Raw genomic sequence first — 21,228 nt, 5'->3', positions numbered from 1 at the left:
TCATCAGTCACACACAGCTACCACCGCCATCATCTTCATCAGTCACACACACGTCAATCATCATCATCATTATACACACACACACACAGCCAACGTCATCATCATCATCGTCACTCACAAACAGCCACCACCACGATCATCATCAGTCACACACAGCCACCACCACGATCATCATCAGTCACACACACCCACCACCGCCATCATCAGTCGCACACAGTCACCACTACCACCATCATCAGTCACACACAGCCACCACCGACATCATCATGATCAGTCGCACACAGCCACCATCACCATCATCAGTCACACACAGCCACCACCGTTATCATCATCATCAACACACAGCCATCATCATCATCATCATCCACACACACACAGCCATCATCATCATCCACACACACATACAGCCATCATCATCCACACACACAATCATCATCACAATCAACACACACAGCCATCATCATCCACACACACATACAGCCATCATCATCATCAAAACACAGCCAATATCATAATCCACACACACACACAGACATCATCATCACCATCAACACACACACCCATCATCATCAACACACAGCCATCATCATCATCCACACACACACACAGCCATCAGCATCCACACACACACAGCCATCAGCATCCACACACGCATACACAATTATCATCATCCACACACATACAGCCATCATCATCACCATCTACACACACAGCCATCATCATCATCATCCACACACACACACACACACAGCCATCATCCACACACACACACTCAGCCATCATCATCATCCACACACACACACAGCCATCATCATACACACACACACACACTCATCATCATCAGACACACACACACACACACACACACTCTCTCTCTCACACTCACACACACACACACTCATCATCATCAGACACACGCACACACACCACACAAACACAGACACCACGAACGTTCTAACGTGCCCTATGCTCTTGTTCCTTCCGCTGCACCCGCCGGCAAAGCAGCTGACGTCAGCGGTGCTCGGGTCGCGCTGCTGAGCTCGAGTTGAACGATGCCGTCGATTGGTTTACCCTGACACCTGACATCTGACATTTGATTGCTTCTCCCTGGCGGCGTCTCCAATGCGGAAGTGCGGCCGGCTGCGGCTGCAATGTGAAAGTGCGGCTGGCGACCGCTAAATGACTGGAGGCAGTGGAGGGCAAATATCAAGTGTTCTGCAATGTCTGCGGGCCGCATAAGTCAGACTGGCAGGCCGCATGCGGCCCGGGGGCTGTGTGTTTGAGACCCTTGCTCTAGAGTCTATAGACGCATATATAAACACAAATCGCCCCTCCGGGTCACGCCTTAGCACCCTCAGCTCCCAGCGGATATGTTTATGAACCAATAGAGAGACACCTCTAGAGTAGCTGGTGTGCAACGCATGTGTCGACCATTGTACCATGGTTTGTTTACTAGTCTGGCTGTGTCCCGTGTGAGGTGAGTCTCTACCAGTACCACCAGTTGAGCCCTGATTTGCTTAATTTGGGAAAATACCTTAATACGTTTTTTGGGCGACTTAAGGCCTCTGACATTCCAGGTCATAAATATCAGCTCTGACCCCATATCTTATAGATCTTTTTATAGAACCAGGGTCCCAGGTGTAAGACGCTTTCTGCCCTGCAATTAAGTGTGGTTAACCCTCCAACAGTAATAAGCCTGTCCCTGCAAAGAAATAAAGTTAATTCATTTTCAGCTGTAAAATTAAAGAACCAATATCGAACTTCAAGACCTTTTCAAAGAGTCCTGTAAAACATTTCAAACTTCAATGGGGATACCACCACTGAATACAGTGTCCTGGTATAGGTGGTATAAGGGTGAAAAAGATAGGGCTCCCATTTCACAAGAACTAATTCCTCCATCACTCGAGGCATGGAAAAGTCCCATCTGTCTCCAAAGGGGGCGTCAAGCAACTGTGGGAGAAGGGGGCTCAGAAAATGTCACCTAGTAAAGCAACCTCATTGCTTCTGCCCCTTAGGTCTTGGGTGTAACTGTAGCCAGTCCTCAGCCTCAGCAGGTGTAGTAAGAAACAGAGACGATCCTTCATGCACTATGCGGAGCCGGGCAGGGTACAGCATAGAGTATATGATGTTCCGCTCCCTTAATTTCTTCTTCACATCCATAAAGTGGGCCCTCTGTTTCTGGAGGTCCACCGAAAAGTCCGGAAAGATCGAGAGCGTAGCGTTGTTGAACTTGAGTGGGCTCTTCTGTCGGGCTAGACAGAGAGCTGTGTCTCTATCTCTGCAGTTGAGCATCCTTGCTAAAAAGGGATGTGGTGGTGCGCCTGGAATAGGAGGCCTCATTGGAACTCCACCACAAATGTCGAGGAGAACTCGTCTCCGAGATTAGATTTCAGCCACTCCTCCAGGAACCGTTCCGGATGCTGACCTTCCGAGTGCTCTGGCAATCCTATGATCCTTATATTGTTTCGAAGCATGCGGTTCTCTAGATCATCTGCTTTCTGGCGCCATGCATTTGCCGATCAGGCCATTGTGATCATTTTTGTCTTTAGTGGTGCAATTTGTTCCTTCAGTTGAGACACTCGCGTCTCGACTTCTGCTGTTCGGGCCCTCAGGGATTGCATGTCCTGACACAGGAGGCCCACCTCTGAGTGTAGCTCCTCAATCTTCCCTGTGAGGGAGCTGTTGCTTGTAGAAATTGCTTGTAGAAGCTGTTCATATACCTGTCTCAGGGTTAAATCATCTTGATCCTTTGACCCGTCATCCAATAGTGCCTGACCTTTTGGGGTGGCATTTCTCTTGGCTTTAGGGGCATCTGCCTGACCACCCCTTGCAAACTCCTTAAGTTTATCAATAGCTCCACTTTGTTTAGGGGGACTCATATTGATACACTGGGGATTTGCCGATTCTGCACCCCTCTCTTATCGTGCCCCTGTGTGTCTGAATCCGTGCCTTTTATAATGTATATTTAGTAATATGTCCGTCTCCACTCACTCACCGCGTCCAGAGAGCCGGAAAACAGCCACTTATATGGTGGATAATAATAATAATGAAGGGAGTCCCAGGGCAGCACAGCACTCAGGGTGTATTTATCAGGATGATGCAGGCCTGCGCAGCATGGGGACTTCAATATGTGCCTCTCATTTGTTTTCATGTGCCAGGGAGAATCTGCAGGACCTGTTTTTCAAGGCACACACTCCAGACCCTCCAGCACTCTATGGGTTAAAGTCTCCTGCAACGCTGCCAGCCCTTAATGTGCTGTTCACTGACTGCCAGTTACACAGCTAAGTGAGTAATAGCTCCCTGTGCTCACTGCTCCGGGTCTTCACCTCTGGGTATAAATCTGTCACTCCTCACTGCTTTTCGGAGTCATGCGCTGCCGCTCACTTTGAAGATGCAGGCCTAAGGGAAGATGACCGCTGCTCCACATGCTCCTGTGGCGCCCCAGGACCTGGTCGCCACAACAGCATTGCCCCTCCAAAGGGTTAATTCTGAGCCTGGAGGTAATTGGGAGGTCTATTGGCCAGTAAGTTTAACATCCAACGCAGTTCTCCCTCAGACCAGCAGGGGGAGCTCTGAACCTGGAGTTCCAGGGAGCATTCCTTAAGTCTGGCCTGAGGGAGGAGTTAGTGTTCAGTCTGTAGAGAGAAGTCATAGCAAGCAGACGCAGAGTAGTGCTGTCCTGTGGAACTGGGGCCTAGAGCTGGAGCAGCTTGGCCCAGTGAGGCAGGAGGAGCAGAGAGGCAAAGAAGAGACTCGGACATCGGAGTCTGTGGCCACCAGGGCCTAAAATACTCCCTGGTAGCCGAATCCGAAGGGCAGGAGAGCTGCAAGCACCTGGCCCATAAACAGCCCGAAGGTACAGCTGCATCATCATGGCCCGGTGTGGACTCCAGCAGAGAAGCACCAGAGAGGGCCTGTGCAGCCTACCACAGAGGGAAAGGGACGTACCACCGGTCCCAGCAGCAAGAGGGCCATTGCTAAATCCAGAGAGCAGGGTCCTATCACAGCAAGGAAAAGAACAGGAGTAGGCCTCATACTCATCTGGCCAAAACGACAGCTCAGTTACTTCCAGGCCAGCCGGAGCCCTCTACCACCTGTAACGGTCTCCCAGGACTAACTGTTTGTGAAGTAAAAGAGGAGAAGGTAAAGAGACTGTTGTCTGTGCCTGTTTCTTTCATGCCTGTCGGCCCTGCACTGTGTTTTCCACACAACACCATAGACTCTCACGAGCACCAGCAGTGTCCCCGGGGCACCGCTCCACCTGTGGGGAGCAGTACCACCATTGCTGCCATAACATCACCCCGGAGGCCTCACACAGCAGCTTAATAGTCGCATACCACAGGTGGCGTCACGAACACAAACCCCAAGTCACCAGCCATATTTAACTGACACCCACCAGAGCCATGGAGTCGGGCCCCGCCACCACTGACGACCCCGGACTAGTACGGCCCGGCACCGGGTGTCCCATAGCCCTGGGGTGGGCGAGTCAATTTTGGCGTCACGAACAGGATTTCGTGCCCGGTCCCACCGGGTACTGTGCGTCTGCAGAAACTGTGCCTAAAAGACTGTGTTGCTGTTTGAAAACTGCCGCCGCCATTAGCCTCGCTGAGCGCAGGAAGAAGGGGGCGTGCCCGAAAAAGAGCGCGAAGGGAACGCGCCATCAGAGCAGAGCGCCGTTAACCCCGCGCTATCCGGAAGAGATTTTGAAAAGTGAACGGAGCCTGGTGAGGTTCACTAAGGGGGAGGAAGATGTCCGACAGAGGGAGAGCAGGTGGCTGTGGTAGCTCAAGACGCAGCAGCACCGGCCGATGTAATCCCAGTCGCCGTCGCCCCAGCCCCCGCTGTAGCGCCGGTAATGCCGATCACCATGCCGTACATCCCGGGAGCAGAATGGCTGCCGCAGTACTCCGGGGAGTCCCATACCCTGAGCGACTTCAGAGAAAGGCTGCACAGCTTGTTCATAGTGTATCCGCTGACTGAGAGCCAGAAGGTGGGCATATTAATGGGGCAGCTAGCCGGCGCGGCCCAGCGTGAAGTGAAGTCCTGGCCTGATACAGATAAAGGGACAGCAACCCAGATACTGGCCAAGTTAAAGAGTACTTTTGACACCCGCACCGCAGCAGAAATAAAGATGAGATTCTTTGGGTGCAAACAACGGGCCACAGACAGCATAAGGGACTATGCCTTAAACTTGCAGGAGGCCCTGAGAGCAATTAAACAGGTGGACCCAGAGAGTGTACGTGAAGAAGACAAACTCCTAACTGAGCAGTTCATAGAGGGGCTCCTGTCAGATGCCCACAGGACCCAGCTGCGTATCATGGTCCTGCAGAACCCTGCTCTGGACTTTGCAAAGTTTAAGGACCAGGCCATCCGGGTACTGAGAGAATCTACACCGAATGACCCAGTACCCCTCCGGCCTCTTGCTATCACGTACCCAGGGGTGGTGCCTGCAATACGAGCCGCTGCAGGGGCTGAGGCGCAGTCCCTGGATAAGGATCCCGCTGTAGAGCTCAGACAGCAGGTCCAGGAGCTGACCAAGACTGTAGCTGCCCTTGCCAAGACCGTGCAGTCTCTACAAGTGACCCCATCGCCTGCAAGAATCGAGTTGGCCTCCAGCCCAGATGACGTCCTATGGATGCGACAGAGGAGGATACCGCCGACCCGAGGAAAAGACACAGACCGGTATGATTCAACTGGACAACCGATCTGCCGCCGCTGCAGCCAGGCGGGCCACATTGCAAGACACTGTCCTTTAAATGGGCCGAGCCTGGGGCCAGGAGCCAACCCCCAGGTGTAAGGAAGCCCGGCTCAACCCCCAGCCGCAGCAAGTATGTGGGAGGACGACCGGTCCTTCCTATTGTGCTGGATGGGATCCCGTTGAATGCCCTCCTGGATACGGGGTCCCAGGTAACAACCATCCCTTATAAATTGTACAAAAGATATTGGGCTGATTCAGACATTGACCATGGCCCAGATGATGATTTAACAATTGTAGCCAGTAATGGTCAGCCCTTGCCTCAAATTGGGTATAAGGAAGTAACCATTAAAGTGGGGCGGGTAGAATTGCCATGTCAGGGGATGATAATTGTAGATATTGATCGCAAAGAATCTAACCCACTGCTAACCATTGGTACAAATGTGATTTAAAATTGTCTTGCCGAAGTGATAGTTTTGTTGCAGCAGGCGTCTGAAGGTGCCAGCTCCGGGCAGCAGCGTGCCCTACAGAGGGAGATCAGAGCCCTGATGAGGAGGCAGCAGGTAGAGCTGGCCGGAGGAGAAATTGGCAGTGTAAGGGTAAGTGACCCTCTCCCCATTGCAATTCCCCCCAAAAGTGAAATGTTTATATGGTGTCGGGCAGCAATAGGCCTCAAGGGTCAAGATTACCAGGCCCTGGTGGAACCTGTGTATTCAGAAAGTAGGCCTGGTGTCCTGATAGCCAGAGGGGTAGCAGACGTCCGCAAGGGAAGAGTGCCCGTCCGCGTCATGAATTGTGGGGAGGAGGAAGCCAAATTGCCCCGGTACGCCACTGTAGCAAAACTGTACACTGTCAGTAACAATACCATCAAAGCAGTGGAACCCTTGATCCCATCCGACCAGGCGGAAGACAATGGCTCCAAGGGACAGCTGGAAGACTGTTGCCAAAAATTACATGTGGGCACCGACTCCACCCCCTCACACCAAAAGCATGGGGTTTACCGGGTGGTACAGGAGTACGAGCGGGTCTTCAGCAAACACCCCCTAGATTTTGGGCAGGTAAAAGGGGTCAAACATCAAATCCCCACGGGTGATCATCATCCCATTAAAGAGAGATACCGCCCTGTACCACCAGCGCAGTATCAGCGTGCCAAAGAAATGTTACGGGAAATGAAGGAGGCTGGGGTTATCAGAGATAGTTGTAGCCCCTGGGCAGCTCCACTAGTGCTCGTAAAGAAAAAAGATGGTACAATGAGAATGTGCGTAGATTACAGACAAATTAACCGCATTACACATAAAGATGCTTACCCACTACCCAGAAAAGAGGAGTCACTAACAGCCTTAAAGTCAGCTAACTATTTCTCCACCTTAGATCTCACCAGTGGGTATTGGCAGGTTCCCGTGGCAGAGGCGGACAAGGAGAAGACTGCATTCACGACACCAATGGGCCTCTGCGAGTTCAACTGTATGCCATTCGGGCTCTGCAACGCCCCAGGGACATTCCAAAGGTTGATGGAGTGCTGCTTGGGCCATCACAACTTTGAAACCGTGCTGTTGTACCTGGATGACGTCATAGTCTACTCAAGGACTTATGAAGACCACCTGAGGCACTTGGCAGAAGTGTTCGAGTCCCTGTCGGAGTATGGCCTGAAGATAAAGCCGTCCAAATGTCACCTCTTGAAGCCAAAGGTACAGTACTTGGGTCATGTGGTCAGCGCAGAAGGTGTGGCACCTGATCCAGAGAAAGTCACAGTAATCAAGGACTGGCCGAGACCCACCACGGTAAAGGAGGTGCGGCAGTTCCTTGGGCTGGTGGGCTACTACCGAAGGTTCATTGATGGTTTCATCAAGATAGCGGCGCCTCTTCAAGATCTCCTGGTGGGCCAGCCAAAGAAGGCTAAGAAGCAAAGCCCTCCATTTGAATGGAACAGCCAAATAGAAACATCTTTTGTCCGGCTGAAAGGGGCTCTCACGGGAGAAGAAATTATGGCCTACCCTGACTACAGCCAGCCGTTTGTACTGTACACAGACGCCAGCAACGTGGGCCTGGGAGCAGTTCTGTCCCAGGTGCAGGGAGGCAGAGAGAAGGTGATAGCTTACGCCAGCAGGAAGCTTCGTCCCACAGAAAGGAATCCAGAAAACTACAGTTCCTTCAAGCTGGAGTTCCTCGCTATTGTTTGGGCAGTGACTGAACGCTTCAAGCACTATCTGGCGTCGGCCAAGTTCACCATCTTCACGGACAACAATCCATTGACACATCTGGCAACAGCCAAGCTAGGTGCGTTGGAGCAGCGATGGATGGCCCGGCTGTCTAACTTTGACTTTACCATCAAGTACCGGGCTGGCAAGAAGAATAACAATGCTGATGCGCTGTCCAGAATGCCTCACTTACCCGAGTCTGGAGAAGACCTGGATGAACTCGAAGAGATAGAGTTACCGGCTTTCCATCACCAAGGTGTTTCCCAGTGTGAGCATGCTGTAGGAGAGAAGCACTCGAGCCAGCACGAGGTCTCGGTCAACCCATTACTCCACCATAATTGGGAAGAGACACAGAACGGTGACCCGGCCGTGCGATTGGTCAAAGAAAAGCTAGCACAAGCTGAGACCCATCTTGGCCCAGATGCTCCAGAAGAAGCCCAGCAGCTGTGGAAGGAGAGGGAACGACTGTTCACCTACCAAGGCAAGCTATGCAAGAGATATGTCAACTGGCGAACGAATGAACTCATCTGGCAGATAGTGGTCCCACAGAGGGATGCTCCAATGGTCCTAGCAGCTTACCATGATAAAGCGGGACACTTCGGGTGGAAGAAGTTGGAGACCCTACTCCGTGATTGGTTCTACTGGATGCACATGAGAAAGACAGTCGAGAAATGGTGCCGAGACTGTGGTCCGTGTAACCTGAGGCGGAAAGATGGTGCCAGCCAGAGGTCTCCCCTACAGCCAATTGTCACGAAGCAGCCCCTAGAGTTGGTGGCCCTGGACCACGTGAAGTTAACACCGAGCCGGTCAGGCTATGTTTACGCCCTCACCATTGTGGACCATTAGGGTATGTGCGCACGTTGCTTTTTACCTGCTTTTTACCTGCTTTTTACCTGCTTTTTTGCTGCTTTTTCTTCTGCGCTGTTTAATGCCAAAATGGATGTGTTCTTCTATTCAAGCAAAGTCTATGGGAATTTGGGTTTCTTGTTCACACTATGTTGTTCAAAATGCTGCCTTTTTGTGGCAGAACTTTGGTCAAAAACTCAGCTTTGCAGTGCAAAACCCAAATGGCAAAAACAATTGACATGTTGCTTCTTTGAAAAGCTGAGTTTTTGACCAAAGTTCTGCCACAAAAAGGCAGCATTTTGAACAACATAGTGTAAACAAGAAACCCAAATTCCCATAGACTTTGCTTGAATAGAAGAACACATCCATTTTGGCATTAAACAGCGCAGAAGAAAAAGCAGCAAAAAAGCAGGTAAAAAGCAACGTGCGCACATACCCTTACTCTCGTTTCCTGGTAGTAGTGCCTGTGAAAGACCAGACAGCCAGAACAGCAGCTAGAGCGTTTCAGGCATACTTTTGTCGACCTCACGGTTACCCTGAAAGGGTACTGACTGATCAAGGTCCTGCATTCGAGGCAGAAGTGTTCCAAGAGTTCTGTAAAATGTACGGTTGTAAGAAAATCAGAACAACACCGTACCACCCCCAGACCAATGGATTGTGCGAGAAGATGAACCATGTGGTCTTTGATATGCTCAAGACTCTACCGCTGGAAGAAAGAAACCAATGGCCAGAGAAGTTACCAGATCTGGTAGACCTGTATAACCATATCCCAGTAAATTCGACCAACTGCATCCCTGCTTACCTGATGCGAGCAAGACCTGGCAAGTTACCTGTAGACTTGGAGATGGGAACTGTGTCACCTGAAGCAGTTCAAGAGATAGAAGATTGGGATACAGAGCGACAACAGCAGTACCGCAGAGTTCAGGAATGCGTAGAAAAGAGCCTGTCCCAAGCAAGAACGAGACAAGAACAGAACTACAATCAAACGGCCCCAGCAACTCCCTTAGCAGCTGGAGAACAGGTCCTTAAGAAAAAGCGGAGGGCGCATAAATTAGATGATCAGTGGGAGAATGAACCCTACACCATTATTCCCTCCAACTTTGACAATAGTAAGGTATGCCTCATAAGCAAGGATGAAGGCAAGACCTATCAAACGGTTTCCAGAGACCGCCTGAAAGCGTGCCCTGAGCGGTGCAAAATCCAAAAAGAAGTGGAAGAAATTCGAGAAAAAGAGGAAGAGATGATACAAACCATCCTCGGCAAATTCCCCAAAACTTGGACCCGAACAAATAATGCCATAGTGGTACCAGTCTTGACGTTCCCGCAGTTGGTCGAGCCAGAGACAGAAGAGGTTCCAGACCCATCTAAGGAACTGTCTGCCCCAACACAATATGACACGCCAGCAGTAGAACAGGAGAATCAACCCCCTGCCAGTGGTGAACCTGTCGTACCCTTGGTGAATCTGAGACTCCGTAGGCAACCAACACGCATACCTGTTAGGGTTAGGCCTACCAGTAACACGGAGGGGGCAGACACTCCAAGTAGTCAGGGACAAACCCCAGAGCTACACCGGTCCCAACGTAGCACTCGGGGACAGCCCCCTCCAAGGTATAGAACATAGAAAGTAAAATACCTAACAGAGTGTAAATAGTTATGTGAAAATGTCTTGTATGTAATGTTTTGTTTTAGGTGATTAAGTAAATGGACAATTGGGTCACTGGACTATGGGTGGCCAACACTCTAGCTGTACATAGTTAGCACCAGTGTGCTCAGTACCCCTGAAGGAAAACCCGTCCGGCGTGCATAGTGGGGTCATCAATGCTCTGACGCATGCCCAGAGCCTACGTTGGGGGTTTTATCACGGCGGGTCCCCCATGGAGCAGTGTATTGGACACCCGGCAGGGAGCCACACTGGACTCTTATAGTTGTTTAAGGTTGTAACATGTTATGTCTTGTTTTGTTTTCTTCAGTCCGGGAGTACTGAGTTTAACTAAGGGGGAGTGTGGCGCCCCAGGACCTGGTCGCCACAACAGCATTGCCCCTCCAAAGGGTTAATGCTGAGCCTGGAGGTAATTGGGAGGTCTATTGGCCAGTAAGTTTAACATCCAACGCAGTTCTCCCTCAGACCAGCAGGGGGAGCTCTGAACCTGGAGTTCCAGGGAGCATTCCTTAAGTCTGGCCTGAGAGAGGAGATAGTGTTCAGTCTGTAGAGAGAAGTCATAGCAAGCAGACGCAGAGTAGTGCTGTCCTGTGGAACTGGGGCCTAGAGCTGGAGCAGCTTGGCCCAGTAGTGAGGCAGGAGGAGCAGAGAGGCAAAGAAGAGACTCGGACATCGGAGTCTGTGGCCACCAGGGCCTAAAATACTCCCTGGTAGCCGAATCCGAAGGGCAGGAGAGCTGCAAGCACCTGGCCCATAAACAGCCCGAAGGTACAGCTGCATCATCAGGGCCCGGTGTGGACTCCAGCAGAGAAGCACCAGAGAGGGCCTGTGCAGCCTACCACAGAGGGAAAGGGACGTACCACCGGTCCCAGCAGCAAGAGGGCCATTGCTAAATCCAGAGAGCAGGGTCCTATGACAGCAAGGAAAAGAACAGGAGTAGGCCTCATACTCATCTGGCCAAAACGACAGCTCAGTTACTTCCAGGCCGGCCGGAGCCCTCTACCACCTGTAACGGTCTCCCAGGACTAACCGTTTGTGAAGTAAAAGAGGAGAAGGTAAAGAGACTGTTGTTTGTGCCTGTTTCTTTCATGCCTGTCGGCCCTGCACTGTGTTTTCCACACAACACCATAGACTCTCACGAGCACCAACAGTGTCCCCGGGGCTACGCTCCACCTGTGGGGAGCAGTACCACCATTTCTGCCATATCATCACCCCGGAGGCCCTACACAGCAGCAGCGGCTTAATAGCCGCATACCACAGGTGGCGTCACGAACACAAACCCCAAGTCACCAGCCATATTTAACTGACACCCACCAGGGCCACGGAGTCGGGCCCTGCCACCACTGACGACCCCGAACTAGTCCGGCCTGGCACCGGGTGTCCCATAGCCCTGGGGTGGGCGAGTCACTCCAGCCTCAGGAGATCCAGCGTCGCCCTGCACTACTCAGGGAACAGCTCCGGTGAGGACCGACAGTCTCCAAATGGTGTCTCCTGTCACAGCAGCAGGTCGGTGAGTAGATGTGTCAGGTAACCGGGTATAAACAGCTAGGATAAGATCAGGATTATAGGAGCTCTCTTCCCATGCGTCCTCTCTGGTTGGCTACATCGCCCCGCCCCCATAATTTATTTATTTGATGCCATATATTACAGTTTGTCATTATGACTAATAATGTATGATATATATTTTCAATACTCAATATTGGCAAACTGATGACTATATAGTGCCATGGGGCATATTTGATTGGTATATTTTTCACATTTTCTGCTGTACTATTGTTTTACAACTTTTAATAATAAAGAAATTTTTGCAATAAATTTGTTTGAGTCCTTTCAGGGTAGTGTTTGTAGGTTTTGTGTTTACCACTGTATCACTGCCCGGATTTATATATTTTTGAACTGGCCTTGCTTTTTGTGTGGTGGTCAAATTTGTAGGTTTAAGGGCTGTAAAGTTGGGAGAGGTTCTTATATGACCCAGTTGAATATTAATTACATTTTTATTTTTTTTAGGGGGGGGGGTACCAATTAGAACTTCCGCTGTGGGGTCCCATGATTTCTATGTACGCCTCTGTCCACCCTCTTAAAGAAAAACAATTGAATAAAACTAATTTACCTCAAAAAGACTTTCAAAAATACAACATTGTTGACTAAAACAATTCTCAAATGACGGAAAAATAAGCATTAGGGCGTCCAAATTGTGAAGACAAAACAATGAAGGAAATCCCAATGTCATAATGTACCACACTAAGTGGATCCTGCCACGTCTGCTTCTATCCCTGCTGAACTGACTCTGGGGCAGCACGGGCGATATAGGAGGCGTAGGGGCCATGCATCGATTGGTCTCAGGGGCCACACGGCTCTGGTAACAGAAGCGTCCATCTAGAACCTTCCACATGACTTTTCCTTCTGTCCCTGACTTTTACATTATTTATTTTACAGCTTTGAAATTCAGGGAAAAGATATGCAGAACGCTGCAGACACAATGGAAAAAGGAGAAATGGATGTGCGGAGTGATGAACGGAGTAGAGATCTTTCCACAGGTAACCCTCCTCAGTGAAGAGTCACCATTAAATAACAAAGAGAACAGTCACATTCCCAGCTGCAATAGAAAATGAAGTTACATTCTCCCTGCTGCCGCTCGTATACCGTCACCGATGCAGTGCGGGAAACAGTAACACTTACCGCTCACAAGCTGTCAGCCAAGGAACAAGCGGGTTGATTACTGTGCACCCACTATGTAGTGAGTGGTGACTGTTACAGCCTCTCCCACTGTGCTGGTGACTGGAAGCGAGCAGCTGCTGGGAGAATGTAACTGCATTTTCCCCTTGCAGCCACTGTGCCACAATCTCTCTGCTGTCTTGGATGCAGTGAGTGACTGCTGCCTTTCTATGGAATCAGGGCCATGCCAAGCTGTTAGTTGAGCGACAGCTCAGTTCAATCAAACTGGGAGGTGCTTGGTTTCTTCAGGGGTTACCTGTTCTGAGTGATTGATCAGTTACTTAGCTGAGTACTTACTCCCAAAACCAGGGTATCACAGAGTTGCCGGGGTAACTGGAGAAGAGACACCCTGAATCAGGCCCTCAGTCTAGGGATCTTGTGCTGTCCCTTATCCCACAGGTAGGCTTGATGGTATCCATGTCTGGACCGCCAGTGTAACTCTAATGACGCGCCCACGGGGTCTTGCGGGTTACTCATCACCAGGCCGGTGTAGAAAGGGGGATGTCACAGCGGCCAGACCCGCTTTCGTGACCCCAGCGGTGTCAATAAAGATGGTGGAAGGGAAATATTTACTGGGGATGAAAGTTATTCGTGACGCCACCTGTGGTTTGCGGCTATTTATGAGCCGACACTACGGGACATTTCCTCTGGGGCAGATGGTAGCGCAGCTTGGTTGGTACAGCTTTCCACAGGCAAAGTTGAGAGTGGTAGTCGACACTGATGTTGTAAGGCGAGCGTGGTGCCTGAAGTGCCGAGGAAATATGGATCGACACAGAGATTGCAATCAAAGTTTCTTTACTCACTGAGGTATCCGATGCACAGAGATGACACGTGCCGCCTCTGGAGTACTGAGCTTTGCTGTGGTGGGCTCCAGCTGATCCCGGATAGTTCGGAGGTCAAGGCCGATGCTCCTTTCTGTGTGTTCCTTGTTCTAATGGACTTGCCACCCACTTGCTTGCTAGTGAAACGGGTCACGGGTGCCTGCTGCACTCTACGTGAGCCCTAGGATCCCTTTCTATTCCATACCTGGGCCGAGCTGCACCAGCTCCAAGCCACAGGTCTTCACTCCTTGATTGACTGTCTGTACAGCTCTCCTGCTGATCTGTCTCTTCTCTACCTTGCGGTCACAGGCTGCTCCCCCGAACTACACTCCATTCCCCGGGTTGGCTGAACTAGTGAGCAGGAGGTCACATACCTCGTGATGGCCACCCCCCATCCTACCCTAGCCCAGGCCCAATGGCAGAGCTGCTAAGATGAGTGTTGTGTGAATTGTGTGCATACCGGTGAATTACCTCCACCGTACCCGAGATTGATACCACACCTTGGTTGCGATGCAGTATCCTGTGGCAACTGACGCCTCAGGGGCGCCACACTAACTCCTGTACAAACCCTGATCTAACACCACCCTCTCCCCCCACCTGGAGTGGAGATGCAAACCCCACAAATACCACAGACCCAGGGAAAAGCAAAAGTCCTACACTGCACACAAAGGAGAGAGACACTACGTGTAGGGGAGGAAATAAATGCAGTGACTAGCATTACACACTGTTTGAATAAACCAGATAGATATTATTTAAATACTAGGTACTCAGATTGCCACTGTATCTGCAAATAAATAGTGTTCTTGTAGCTGCCAGGTTTTCTTTAACCCCTCCTCGATATGTAAAGTATTATTTCATCCTATTACTTCTTGCGGACCAGAAGCTAAGTCTCTGTTATTGGCAGCAGATGATGTCTATTCAGTTATTCAGTGGAGGTAAGCTTTACCCATTGCTGTTAACTTTTCAATCTTTGACAGCAGCATTCACAGCTCACAGCCTATGGGGCGTTCCACATATCCAACGCCCCCAGCAACCTTATCATTGGGTGCAGATGGGTCCGCCATAATAGCTGGGGGTCGGCTAAAGACCCCTTGCCTTATATAAGGGTACTCCTATCATCTCCACACCTCTAAATACATTCCTTCAGTGGTGTAGTTTCCAAAATGAGATAATTTGTGGGGTGTTTCCACTGTTTAGGCACATCAAGGGCTTTACAAACGTGACATGGCATTCTCTATCTATTTCAGCCAATTTTGTTCTCCAAAAGTCAAATGTTGCTCCTTCCCTTCCGAGTCCTGCTGTGGACCCAAGCAGTAGTTTTCACCACATATGGGCTATCGGCGTACCCTCGAGAAATTGCCTAACAGAATTATATGGTCCATTTCCTCATCTTACCCTTGGGAAAATGAAAATTTGTGGTTAAAGCAACACTTTTGTGGGAAAAATTAAAATCTTAATTTTTTCCTTCCACATTGCTTTAATTCCTGTGATGCATCTGAGGTGTACTTTTGCATTGCATTGCTGCTGTAGGAATATTACAAAAAAGGGATAAATACATAGCTAATGTGAAAAATGAGTAAAAAGACCTAGGCATTGCATTACTGCTTTAGAGATATTTGTAAAGAGAGATTCTTAGCTTATGTATTGGCCAATCCATGTGAGCCCGATAACCTCGACAAGGTGATCTCATTATATTGGGAACCTAACCTTAAATGCCTCTATGTGTGATTTAACAATCTGCATGTCTGGGCAGATAGGTTCCTGGTAAATTAAGATGGTGGACACACCCTGGCTATAGGGCGGAGTGCTTGGTCAGATGCTTGTCAAGGTTATCGGGCTCACATGGATTGGTCAATACATAAGCTAAGAATCTCACTTTGCAAATATCTCTAAAGCAGTAATGCAATGCCTATGTCGTTTCACTCATTTTTCTCATTACCTGTGTATTAATCCCTTTTTTCTAATATTTCTACAGCAGTAATGCAATGCCAAAGTATCCTTATATTATTGAGTGCCACTGGATATGTTTGTAAATGTTTTATTGAATGTCTTTTTTTAAAATGATGTCATTTTTGGGTATTTTCTGTCACACAGGCCTTTTTAAAGTAGAATTTTGCTACACACTTTGGAAGTTATATGGATTTATGAGTGTCTATGTGAATGTTTGAAGTTATATTATTAAAAGCTTATAACTTCAATTTTTTTTATGACAGATGACGGTACCAGGAGTTCTACACAGAATGCTAAGGGAAGTGAAAGTAACAAAGAAGCGAAGCCATATTCATGTTCAGAATGTGAGAAATGTTTTGCTCAGAAATCAAATCTTATTAGACATGAGATAATTCACACAGGAGTGAAGCCATATTCATGTGCAGAATGTGGGAAATGTTTTGCTCAGAAATCACATCTCATTACACATGAGAGCATTCACACAGGAGTGAAGCCATATTCATGTGCAGTATGTGGGAAATGTTTTGCTATGAAATCAGAGCTCATTAGACATGAGAAAATTCACACAGGAGAGAAGCCATATTCATGTTCAGAATGTGGGAAATGTTTTGCTCACAAATCAAGTCTTGTTAAACATGTGAGAATTCACACAGGAGAGAAGCCATATTCATGTTCAGAATGTGAGAAATGTTTTGCTCAGATATCAGCTCTTGTTAAACATGGGAGAATTCACACAGGAGAAAAGCCATATTCATGTTCAGAATGTGAGAAATGTTTTGCTCAGAAATCAGCTCTTGTTAAACATGGGAGAATTCACACAGGAGAGAAGCCATATTCATGTTCAGAATGTGGGAAATGTTTTTCTCAGCAATCATATCTCATTACACATGAGAGAATTCACACAGGAGAGTATTCATATTCATGTTCAGAATGTGGGAAATGTTTTGCTGAGAAATCAGCTCTTGTTAAACATGGGAGAATTCACACAGGAGAGAAGCCATATTCATGTTCAGAATGTTGGAAATGTTTTTCTCAGCAATCATATCTCATTACACATGAGAGAATTCACACAGGAGAGAAATCATATTCATGTTCAGAATGTGGGGAATGTTTTGCTGCAAAATCAAATCTTAATAAACATAAGATAATTCACACAGGAGAGAAGCCATATTCATGTTCAGAATGTGGAAAATGTTTTGCTGTAAAATCAAATCTTAATAAACATAAGATAATTCACACAGGAGAGAAGCCATATTCATGTTCAGAATGTGGAAAATGTTTTGCTCGGAAATCACATCTTATTATACATGCGAGAATTCACACAGGAGAGAAGTCATATTCATGTTCAGAATGTGGGAAATGTTTTGCTGCAAAATCAAATCTTAATAAACATAAGATAATTCACACAGGAGAGAATCCATATTCATGTTCAGAATGTGGAAAATGTTTTGCTCGGAAAGCAGATTTTATTATACATAAGATAATTCACGCAAGATTGAAGCCATAGTCATGAGTAGAATGCCTGTTTTTGTAAATATTAAGACTTGCTATCTGTTAATAGAGAGTTCATTTTATTTCATGGGTCATTACGGTTGTGTACTTTTTATGATGGATCATTTACAAACTTCATCTTTTTACATACTTTTTCTTCTAATTTTTGATTAGGAGACAATTTTTTTTTTTTTTTTAATATATAGCTAAGTTATACTCTATTCATCCATTTGTGTATTGCTTGAATGAGAGCAGTATCTAATTTTTTAAATCTACACTCCATTTTGTCTTTGTGGAAGGGGTACATAGCGAGATCGCTAGCAAGATCGCTGCTGAGTCACAGGTTTTGTGTTGTACCAGTGACCTCATCAGTGATCTCGCTGTGTGTGACACTAAGCAGCGATCTGGCCCCTGCTGTGAAATTGCTGATCGTTACACACTGTTCTGGTTCATTTTTTGGTCGTCGGGCTCCTGCAGGGCAGCACGCATTGGTGTGTTTGACTGCGGGAGACCAATGAGCACCGACTCTGTGTAAGCAGCGTACGCTGGTAACAGGGTAAATAACAGGAGTGAAGCCATAGTCATGAATAGAATGTCTGTTTTAGTAAATATTAATAGGCTTTTACTATCTGTTAATAAAGAGTTCATTTCTTTTCATGGGTCATTACAGTTGTGTACGTTTTATGATCATTTACAAACTATTCATGTTTTTACATATTTCATTTTTCTAATTTTTGATGGGGAGAATAAACTTTTTTTATAGCCAAGTTATACTCTTTATTCATCCATCTGTGTATTGCTTTAATGAGAGCAGAATCTATTTTGTTAAATCTACACTCCATTTTGTCTTTGTAGAGCCTGTACTGTGTCTTTCCTGGTGTAATGCAACAGAGACCTCTGCTTACTTTAGATAAGGACTTGTATAGTTTCATTTTCTTTGTTAAACGTGAAGTTTAGGAATGTGAAACTAAAAAGTTTATATACACCGCAAGCAGAATTATTAGGCAAGTGGTATTTTAGAGGAGTTTTTTATTATTGATTAACAACTATGTTCTCAAAGACTCAAATATCAAAGCTTAATATTTTTGGAAGTTGGAGTGGGTTTTTTTAGATTTGGCTATCTTAGGAGGATATCTGTTTGTGCAGGTAACTATTACTGTGCAGAATTATTAGGCAACTTAATAAAAAACAAATATATTCCCATCTCACTTGTTTATTTTCACAAGGTAAACCAATATAACTGCACAAAATTTAGAAAAAAACATATCTGACATGCAAAAACAAAACCCCAAAAAATTGGTGTCCAATATAGCCACCTTTCTTTATGATGACACTACACAGCCTACCATCTATAGATTCTGTCAGTTGCTTGATCTGTTTGCGATCAACATTGCGTGCAGCAGCCACCACAGCCTCCCAGACACCGTTCCGAGAGGTGTACTGTTTTCCCTCCCTGTAGATGTCACATTTTATGAGGGACCACAGGTTCTCTATGGGGTCCAGATCAGGTGAACAAGGGGGCCATGTGATTATTTTTTCATCTTTTAGACTAGGAGTGGGGAACCTCCGGAAGACCTTTTCTACTGCCCCCAGGACTCTGCCGGCATCCGTGTCTTGCCGGTTGCCGGCCCTTTAAATCCCCATGCGCTCTACGAGGACGCGCATTCAGCGTTCACTACTGAACGCTGGTCAGTGCGTGTGTGCTCAGGACTTATTTTGTGGGTTGGGGTTAACACTTTCACCCCGTCCCACAGAAGCCCAGCAGCAGTTTGACGGCTTCAACTAGTAGGTGAGCGCTCCCCCCTGCTGCGTGCCAGCTCTTCCGTGCGCGCTCCCCCGTGCTGCGTGTTAGCTAATACGTGCTCGCTCCCCCGTGCCCGCTTCTCCGTTACAGCTTCCCCGTGCCCGCTCCTCCGTGCTTGCTCCTTTGTGCCAGCTCCCCCGTGCCCGCTCCCCAGTGTGCGCTCCCACTGTGCTGTGTGCCCGTTCCCACTGTGCTGCTATGTGCTCATTTCCCAGCTGCCATGTGCCTGCTCCCTCTGTGTCCGCTCCACCAGGGTTGTGTGCTTCTTCCACAGGGTTGTGTGCTTCTTCCCCAGGTTTGTGTGGCCCCCAGGGCTGTGTGCCCCCCCTCCCCTAGGTCTCTGTCCCCCCTCTCCACTAGATCTGTGTGTCCCCCCCTCCTCTAGGTCTGTGTGTCCCCCCCCCTCTAGGTCTGTGTGTCCCCCCTCTTCTAGGTCTGTGTGTCCCCCCCCTCTTCTAGGATTGTGTGTACCCCCCTCTCCACTAGGTCTGTGTGCCCCCCCTCCCCCAGAGCTGTGTGACTCCCCCCACCCCCCACAGTGCTGTGCCCCCAGTGCTGTGCCCCCAGTGATGTCCATTCTCCACAATGCTGTCCGTGCCCCCCTATTGCTGTCCGTGCCCCCTATTGCTGTCCGTTCCCCCCCAGTGCTGTCCGTGCCCCCCCCCCAGTGCTGTCTGCTCTCCAAAGCAATATCTATGCCTCCCAGTGATGTATATGTCCTCAGCCTTTTTTGTGACGTATATTTTCTCCCAGCCCCACCTGTGATGTATATGCTCCTAGCCCTTCTTGTGATGTATATGCCCCATTTTCTCCTGTAATGTATATATTACAGGTGGGGCTGGAGCATACACATCACAGGAGACCCTGGGGGCATATACATCACAGGAGGGGCTGTTGGCATATACATCACATTGGAAATGCTGGGGCATATACATCACAGGAGGGGCTGGGGCATATCCTTTAAAATATATATATATATATATATATATATATATATATATATATACAGCTGTCCCAGCATCTCCTATGTGATGTATATACAGTAGTTCCAGCATCTCCTATGTGATGTATATGCCCCCAGCCCCTCCTGTGATGTGTATATATATATACAGCAGTCCCAGTGTCAGTTGTGATGTATATGATTTACCAATCTTATTATCACAAAGAGTTGACTGCTCCAGACCGAGACAATCCTGGAAAAGCAGCTGTGAGAAGCAACATGATCAATATCACCGAAAATGAACCGCTGCGCCAAAGAGAAGCATCTCTGGCCACCACAATAGGGGTAAGTTAATTAATTGCTTGACCAAATGTAGCCGGATAATTTTCACATTGATAATTTTGTGCAGCCCCCGATGGTTCGTAGAAATTTCCAGATGGCCCCCGGCAGTAAAAAGGTTCCCCACCCCTGTTTTAGACCTTTACTGGACAGCCAGGCTGTGAAGTAGTTGGATGCATGTGATGGAGAATTGTCCTGCATGAAAATCATGTTTTTCTTGAACGATACCGACTCCTTCCTGTACCACTGCTTGAAGAAGTTGTTTTCCAGAAACTGGCAGTAGGTCTCGGAGTTGAGCTTCACTCTATCCTCAACCCGAAAAGGTCCCACATCTTTGATGATACCAGCCCATACCAGTACCCCACCTCCACTTTGCTGGCGTCTGAGTGGAGCTCTCTGCTCTTTACTGATCAGCCTCTGGCCCACCTGTTGTGAATGTCAGTTATGCTTTTGCTGCTGTGAGGCTCCCTCTTGTGGCCAGGAATGGTTTGGACAGAGACCAAGTGTGCTGGATCAATGGGCGTTTCCATTGCTAACTCTCTGCCTATTTAAGCTCTTGCTTAATGGCTGTCTGGGCTGGTTATCATTTGTTCTTTAGTTCACCAGCCTTTTCATCTGCTCCAGACCACATCTAACCCCGGATAAGTGCTTGGTTCTTTCTTAGTTGTTTTGTTCTTTTTGTTCTTATCTGGGTTTGTCATTTACTGTGGTTATTGTCAGTTGATTTGCATGCAGGAATCTTCCCTCTTTGTTGCCTACCTGGGAAGCA

At 48.1% G+C, this 21,228-nt stretch overlaps 1 protein-coding gene across 3 annotated transcripts in view; it reads left to right on the top strand.

The window, feature by feature from the left end:
- The window catches only part of LOC142288553 (uncharacterized), a 41,864-nt gene extending 22,189 nt beyond the window's left edge, over positions 1-19,675 (top strand). For all 3 annotated transcript variants that reach the window (XM_075333521.1, XM_075333523.1, XM_075333522.1), the window contains 2 exons: positions 12,836-12,936; positions 16,149-19,675. In XM_075333521.1, coding sequence (XP_075189636.1) covers positions 12,858-12,936; positions 16,149-17,392 — 1,323 coding nt within the window. In that variant the 5' untranslated portion in view covers positions 12,836-12,857 and the 3' untranslated portion in view covers positions 17,393-19,675. The remainder of the gene's footprint in view (positions 1-12,835; positions 12,937-16,148) is intronic.
- The last annotated feature ends 1,553 nt before the right edge of the window (positions 19,676-21,228 follow it).

Source organism: Anomaloglossus baeobatrachus, unplaced genomic scaffold (assembly GCF_048569485.1).
Source record: "Anomaloglossus baeobatrachus isolate aAnoBae1 unplaced genomic scaffold, aAnoBae1.hap1 Scaffold_84, whole genome shotgun sequence".
Taxonomy (NCBI): Eukaryota; Metazoa; Chordata; class Amphibia; order Anura; family Aromobatidae; genus Anomaloglossus; species Anomaloglossus baeobatrachus.
Note: the sequence above shows the minus strand (reverse complement) of the source record. Positions and strands in the feature narration are given on the sequence as shown.